The sequence below is a fragment of the Chelon labrosus genome (genome assembly GCF_963514085.1).
Source record: "Chelon labrosus genome assembly, chromosome: 7".
NCBI classification, from domain to species: Eukaryota; Metazoa; Chordata; class Actinopteri; order Mugiliformes; family Mugilidae; genus Chelon; species Chelon labrosus.
This window is the reverse complement of record NC_140343.1, coordinates 20,669,354-20,677,047: the sequence shown is the minus strand read 5'-3', so window position 1 is coordinate 20,677,047 and position 7,694 is coordinate 20,669,354. Positions and strand designations below refer to the sequence as shown.

At 41.7% G+C, this 7,694-nt stretch overlaps 2 protein-coding genes across 3 annotated transcripts in view; both read right to left on the bottom strand.

The window, feature by feature from the left end:
- Window positions 1-3,746: 3,746 nt before the first annotated feature.
- On the bottom strand, window positions 3,747-4,581 carry cldn34a (claudin 34a; the record flags this gene model as incomplete). Its single annotated transcript, XM_084548545.1, has 1 exon — window positions 3,747-4,581. The coding sequence occupies one exon, from the start codon at window positions 4,579-4,581 to the stop codon at window positions 3,841-3,843; it is 741 nt and encodes a 246-aa protein (XP_084404671.1). The 3' UTR covers window positions 3,747-3,840.
- Window positions 4,582-5,421: 840 nt separating this feature from the next.
- The window catches only part of shroom2a (shroom family member 2a), a 34,304-nt gene continuing 32,031 nt past the window's right edge, over window positions 5,422-7,694 (bottom strand). For both annotated transcript variants that reach the window (XM_084548933.1, XM_084548932.1), the window contains one exon: window positions 5,422-7,644. In XM_084548933.1, the coding sequence (XP_084405059.1) occupies window positions 7,372-7,644 (273 nt within the window). In that variant the 3' untranslated portion in view covers window positions 5,422-7,371. The remainder of the gene's footprint in view (window positions 7,645-7,694) is intronic.

The following is a 7,694-nucleotide window of genomic DNA, read 5'->3' as shown; positions in this document are numbered from 1 at the left end:
GAACTGCACTTCAAACTGCTTTACAACAATGATGTAAATATCTAGTTTTATATCAAAGACAAAACACTGTATCTTAGTTGCTTTATCAAAAAAAAAAAAGAAGTGAAACTGACACTAATTTTAAATGACTCACTGAACATTTTAAGAGGACCTGCTGTGATCAGTAAAACAAAAAGCAAATATTTTTTTAAAGATGTGTTTTGTAAAATTCTTGGCATCCCGTACTCTGGGGATGCCTTTAGTATCTTTCACCTGTCAAAAAAGAAATATATAATTTCAAGCCTGTTTAACAGGACTCTTAAGCTTTTAAAATGCTGTGATTTTAAGTTATTCTTAATGCTAAACCATAGAGATTACAAATTATTCCGTGTCTTGCTAGGGTTGCTTATGAGCTGTATTGTTCAGCATATTGAGATGATTCACATAAAAACTTCCATTGCAATTCTATTAAAGAGATGCCTCTTTTTTTTTCAATAAAAAAAGTATATTAATTCTATAATGAAATATTCTGAATTGTACTTTGTTTAAGTTTATGCTGATAAAATGATGAATGTGTCTGCATGAAACGGTGACTAAGTCAGAGGTGGAAACACAGCTGTTTTTTTTTCTCATTGACCAGCCGGTGGTCTGTTAGTCAGACGGCCGCGGGGACCGAAAACAGCCGCCCTGATTTGTCAGGTGTGTCTGCGGCGGTCGGAACACAGCTTGAGTCTAATTCCATCAGATTTCCTGGTCACTCGCTGAGCTAAGCTGTGTTTAATGAATGCTTTAATGGGCAGTGTGTACTATGAAGAATGTAGAACAAGCTGACATAATTACACAAATTTGCCAGGGTCGCAGGGCGCCACCGCTCTCTGCCCTCCAAAACTGTCTGTATCATTTACATACACACAGGTACGGTGACATGAATGAGTTATTGCATGGGAGGAGGATGATTTACAAAGCCTCACATCCTAATGATGGTACTTTCTGTGGCGTCAGCTCTTATAGAATGAAGTTAATGAGACATAATGATGTTGTCACAGGAGCATATGTTGCCCGAGGGGCCCGAGACATGCCAGACTTTACTTCTAAGTGGCTAACAGTGGTGCTGTCAGGCCTCACAGAGCCGGAGGAGCATGGAGTGGGTTGAGAGGCTCCCTCCTATCTTCTGACGCCACGCAGGCTGCAGGGAGGGCCTGGTGTCTCGCACCGCGAGGGCAACTATCAGCAGGGAGGAACAGAAAACAACTGCATGTTCTTTTTGATCCCCATAAGATTCCTGGGGCTGGGCAATGCACCATCGAGAAGGAAATGACTTCGTCTTCATGTCATGAGGAATTATGTCTAACTGCATCCGACTGCAAACAAACAAACCTGTGTCTAGGGGTTGATAAGAAAACTGTTTGGAGATGTTGTTGGCATTTAGCCCAAGTGATTTAGCGTGTGTGGAAGTGACTAACTTAAACATCACCAGCTACTTCTGACGGTTCAGATGGAGGTTCAGGTTGTCCGAGCCTCGGTTCAAACTCAAAGACATGTACCCCAGTTTAGTGAAGTCATTCCTCCATTACTCAGTACACCCTGAGATAACTCTCCTAAGCCTTTGCATTTTCCAAACTAATTTTAATTGCCTATCTGAGAGTTGGAGCATGAGAACAGTCATCTGTCTTGTGTCATAAGAGTCTTTGCCTGATGTTTTGATTTGACTCAAGCCACCAAGAGATGTTTGCATCAAGGTGGATCACAAACAAGACGGTTTCAATTATTATCTACAGATGGCGGAAGAAATATTCACATTCTTTACCAAACTATTAATAAAACGGTGTTGAAACTCTCCATGACATTACTACGTACAGTATATTGTTTAGTCCCGAGGTTCCCAACATAGAGCTCAGGGCCCTCCAGGGGGTCGCTGGATAAATCTGACGGATCAAATGATGATTTATGGGAGAAATCTTCTAAATTAACTTGTGTTCTTTCTTTAGTTTAGTGATTTATTTTTTGAATAATTTTACATGTTGGATAATTTCTATTAAAACATTTGGGAAGTAAAAAAAGTAGATTTAGCACAGTTCTGCTATAATAGTATAAATAATAAAACCAAAAAAATGGTCAAAGCCACGTTGTTGGGTGTTTATCACTTTGGCTAAAACGTTACCTCGTCAGCTGGATTTTTACTCCATGATTCCCCCTGGCTCCTTTGCGGCAAAAACAAAACAGAAAGATTTTGCAACAGAGTTCACGGTCTTGCCTTCTTTGTAAGGCTTGATGCCTACATTACCCACAATGAGACTTGGTCGTTGATGCGTCAGCTGGACAGTCACCTGCTTTAGATCTCTTCATCCCTGCCAGTAAATCAACTTCTTTCAACCCCCAGATTTAGAGCTAGCTGTCTTCGGCTACAGCCGAGGCTGACATGGAGACATTTATCAGATTTCACACATCTCCTGATGCAGACACCAAGAAAAACGCAGCATGTACACATACTCTGACGTGTAAAGTTATGGGGTAATCTTAATCAGTGTTCTGCCATTCTTATGGGATCGTCAGGCTCAAAAGAAAAATAATCAGTGTTTCCTTCTAAACTGTAACAGAGTAGGTGGCAGAAGGAGGTACTCTAGTTAAGTGTAGACAACCCAGAATATGATCGGTTTTATCTGGTCTCGATCACCGGGGATGATTGCAGCAATCTTTGGAAGAAGATAAAAGGTTTACTGCTCTAGTTTACTGCAAACAAAACGTCATCAGTCCAAATGTCACCAGCTATGTGAGGCTTTTGATAAAACTTCACATGCTTTGATGTTACATACATTTGGTACCATACAGTGATGGTATGACACATGATGCATTGGTCGCTTTGCTTCCCAGAGTCTTCATATTGGTGTTCCTCCATTGTACATTACAACGGAGAGATGATGACTTGGCACACGAGATTAGATAAAATATAACTTGGTCTGACTACGACACAATACTTATCTGTGCAGTAGAGAAGGGAGAGTGGTGCGGACAGAGACGAAGAAGAGACGGACGTATGGAAAGATAAGAGGAATGTTTTGAAAGACGTTGGGTTATACTGTTGTGCATTTATTTAATGTACAAACAAAGCATCTCCCCACCTCCCTGTAGTGGTCAGAGCAGATCTGCCATTCATCTACTTCTGAGACTTGTGTTTTTGACAGAGCTGTGCTCGTTTGAAGAGGGCCTTTTGTTCCTCAGCAGCTAGACGCCTCCAGATCTGCAGCAGCCCTCTGGGCCAGAGTGTGTGCGTGCCTGCCCTGGCAACAATCACCACAGTGAGGCTGCCCCCTCTCCATACTCACATGCCTGCTCTCGTCAGCCTCCTACCCAGGTCACATGAGCAGGGCCCCAAGTCAACCTGACCCATTAGGATCACTCCTCACATGGGGCCCTTTGCAAGCCCACACCTTGGCATGTCATGGCACCTCCCCCATCCTGTGAGGTAATAGCGCTTGGTCAAGGTTGCCAACAGGAAAAAGTATCCCTCAACACCGGAGAGATAAAGTTTATTATAACATCTGTGGATAAGTATCCCTGAACTTTAATCCAATATAACCTCATGAGCCACATAAACGTAAATAGAAACTAGGTGGAATTTTATCTTTATCTTTATTACAGTTAAATATTAAAGCAGGTATAATGTTTTTTCCCCCTGATTAATAATGGAACAAATGATTTCTGAATTAATTAAAATTATAAAATAGTTCACAGAATAATCAATAATACTTGAAATAAGTCCTTTCAGCAGCAGTTTGTTTAAAGGATGTGCGTAAGTTTCTTTCCCATAGATAATAAAGTTGGAAAAAATTGTAAAGTCATTTTGTGATGTTGATTTTGCCGTCATGAGATTTCTTCACTGTGGAACATAGGGTTATCGATGCCCTGACTGTTTCCATCTGACAGTCCAGACTTCTGCCCTGTTACTGTCCAGGGACCACGGCGCAGCTGCCTGGGGGCCGCTGAGCTCAAGTCCCGCCATGCGTATTGGTAGCAGAGGAAAACCAGGCCGCTTATGAGCATCAGGACGGAGGCTAAGGTGCCAAATACTACGGCCAGGCCGACTTCCTGCCTGACTGGAGCAGCAGGGAGGTAGGACTCAGGAGGAAAGTCTATGGTGTTGTTGTTTAGCACAGCGCCCACGTTCCACATCAGAGGCACGAATGTGAGGGTGCCTGACAGCAGATACAGGGCTCCTGACAGGACAAAGACCAGCCTGAGGTTCCTACGATGTTCCACAGAGAAGTAGACCATCCTCATGGCCACTGCAGCGCTGATGTTCGCCGCCAGGCCGCAGGTCACAGCCAGCATTATCAGCACCTGAGCCACCGAGATCTCCACTGGGACAAAGGCGTCTGAGATGCTCATGCTGTGACAATTCTCCAAGCTGGGAAGGACGTGGCTGTAGAAACATGACCTCCAGATTCCCACCCAGGCCACGCCTGAGGTGATGACGGACACGTTGGCCACGTGCCACATGCGCCACTCATTGATGCCGGCTGTAGTCATGGTGAGAATCCATGCCAGGATCCCGAACACCAAGCCCATGAACTGCCAGTGAGCTGTGTGAGCCAGGTAAATCATTCCTTGTCTTGTGTGGCCACTAATGTTCAGAGACTGATAGCTGCAACAAGCCTAACAGCCATGACTCCTGCTGAAAACAGAAACATACATATGGGTCTGTGAAGATGACTTAAAACTTTTTGGGTATTACTTTTTAGATCCTGCCTCAATCCACAAGTACTCCATGATACACCTCGGAGGGAATCTTTACAGGCTCAGTTCACCCAAATCATCAAACACACCTTTTTCTGACTTAACCTCAGACGTCCAGTGGCATCGAGTCATATGGATATTTTTATCTGCTGCAGTTTTGACATAACCTCTCCAGACGTTTGTGTCTCCAGCCCAATCTACAAAGAGGTGACTGGAATTTCTCTTGTTAGGCTCAAAGGGAATAAAGAAAATACTTCTAAGTACCAAATCAGTGCTTGGATCACTCCGGATTATTCAGAAAAATACAACATCCCCTCTATTAAAGAAACAGGCCCTATTAAAAGCTGCTGAACATGTTGTTTTATGTGTATTAATGAGTGGATGAAATGGAGAGGCTCTGATCAGCCATAATATTAAAACCACTGACAGTTGAAGTGAATGTGAGCTATTGATACACTGGAAGAGGTAATCATGTTGAATATGTATTTGTTTGCAATAAGTAATACACAATTGCAGAAGAGAAGGATATTCTGATTGTGTAACATTGTCTCTCATACATTTTTTTTTATTCCCACCACAGGGAATGTACCACTGTATCTTATACCCCAAAATGTCCCTCTAAATACAAATCTTGGTCACAAGTCTTGCATAAAAGTGATTAAAATGTTATTTATGTAGCGTGTTCATGTAAATATATTGCCCAATTAGGCCTTACATATTATTATTATTATTATTATATTGGTCCAATAGTATGTCTTTGTATTTGCTACAATACACAACATGAAAAGATCCAATCTGCTGGACTTTGTGGTTGCATCTGATAAGATTGTTTCCACATAAACACTTCACTACCAAACACATAATTAAAAACGATAAACAAATCAGACTTCTTGAAATATCAAATTTAAACATATCAGCATTTTTGTTTTGATCTAGTAATTTCAAAGTTTGCCATTCCTTATCAAAGACATCAACACTGTAACAATATCTATGTTTATAACACACTGAAGGAAAATCTATTTCCTTTCGATGTGTTAACAATCAACACATCTTTAAATTTAGAACGAAATGTGGTAAAGTGTTGTTTTATAGTAACTGTATGTACAGTCTGATCAAGCACTACTGTAGTTAATGACTGCCCATTTAGATCTTCTGCTATGAAACCACCCTGCTACATGCCGTCCTTATACTCACCTTCAGGCGTATCGTTCTCAGTATACACCGAATCCCTCCGCAGATGCAGAGCCATCAATGAGACCGATAGTCCTCATTTTGCTCCTGTTATGTGAGAGGAAAGCTGCAGCAGCTCACTGTTCTAAGATGATCCTCTTCATGTCAGAGACTTTATCTTCCATATTATCAGCAGAGAGAAGGGTGCGGCGAAGTTAATGAGTGACATGAGAACGTAAGGTTGGTTTAGAAATGAATCAAACTCCAGTGCGTGACTTCAGCAGACTCTTTATTTGATATAAAGGAGCACAGCTGATAAAGTGTTAAAAGGTCAGGATGTAGCAGTGCATGAAGCATGTGAAACCGTAACAAACTCAAATGTGCAGAACAAACATCCTCCAGTAGTGTTTACCTTTAGGACTGATTTAAGTCTGAAATTTAGACAGGTGATAGACTGAAGTTCAAGCTGGTCAAAATGCTTCGGGATGATTTACTCCCATATTTGGTTGCAGAATGACCAAGCTGAACCATTTTTAGTGTTGAAACTGAACTAGAAGTAACAACTGTGGCAACTACATGCGTTTAAAGAACAAAAAAAACAAAAAAAAAAAAACACAGCGAAGCATTGAGAAAAACACGGCAACACTCATCTGTGTCAATATCAGAATCTCAATCAAGATTCTCCGGCTGTGAGTGAAACAGAAGAGCACCAACGGACGCAACCTGCAGAAGTGGATTATAAAACCATGTATGCAGTGATGTGAGTCAATCTCCAGGCACTTCAGATCTGGATTTAACTTGAGTTTCAAGTCTGGATGTGAAGCGTTTCTTCTGCTTAGTGAAGTTGAATAAGTGCTCTTTAAAATGACCAGTATCTGCACACTTTCTGTCCACAGGTACATTCACAAGACTGCTGCACTAACATGCCTCCGTGTTTCTTCATCGTGGAAAGTGAGGGCAAAAAAAAAAAAAAAAAACATATTAAAAAGGCCACTAGTTTACTGAAATAATCTGGCCAATTCTACAGGTCATGTGAAAAGTGTTTCAGAGTGAAATAAATGGAGAACACGATAAATACTCTTACTTGTTGAGCGTGTAACACACATCAGGTGGCATGGCTGCTCAAATCAATTGATGATAAAATACTGTTACCTCCTGCGCAGATTCAAAAGGCTACAATAAATTACTAAAAAAAAAATACATAATACATAATAACAAAGCAAAAATGGCATAAAGGATATTAGATGCAGTGGTTGCCTGATGCCAATAAAAGCAGCATCTTTTAAAAAGGAGTTACCTATTGACGCTGTCAGTCAAAGTTGAAAAGACAAGAAGTATACTATGTGCTAAAAAGCACCAGGCCTTGGTCCTCACAGGCAGTTTGTCTCCCTCTTCTGTCCAAAGGGCGCAACTGCAACTTGGAGCCACGTGACCAGTCTCTCTCTGTCAGAGATTGGGTTGTTTAAGATCTATTAGTGTCCACCTCCTTCACAAGGCCAACCTCTGTTCTATGGGCAGGCTGTCCATCAGACATTTAAGCTGCTCCTCGCCCAGTTTGATTTTGTCCTCAAGTTTGCGCTGCTCGATGATGAGCGCAGACTTCATTTTGACAAAGTGCTCATAGTCAGTAAGGCTGTCCTCCTGCAGGTGGCTAGCTAAGATGTCGTAAACCACGCGTTCACGGCGGTCCAGGTTCTCCTTCAGCTCCTTTGCATCTTCGTGCTGGCGGATCAGCAGCTTCCTTTTCTCAATCAATGTACGCTGAAGAACAAATGTATATATATAAGAATTAGAAGGGAGAACACAATGTA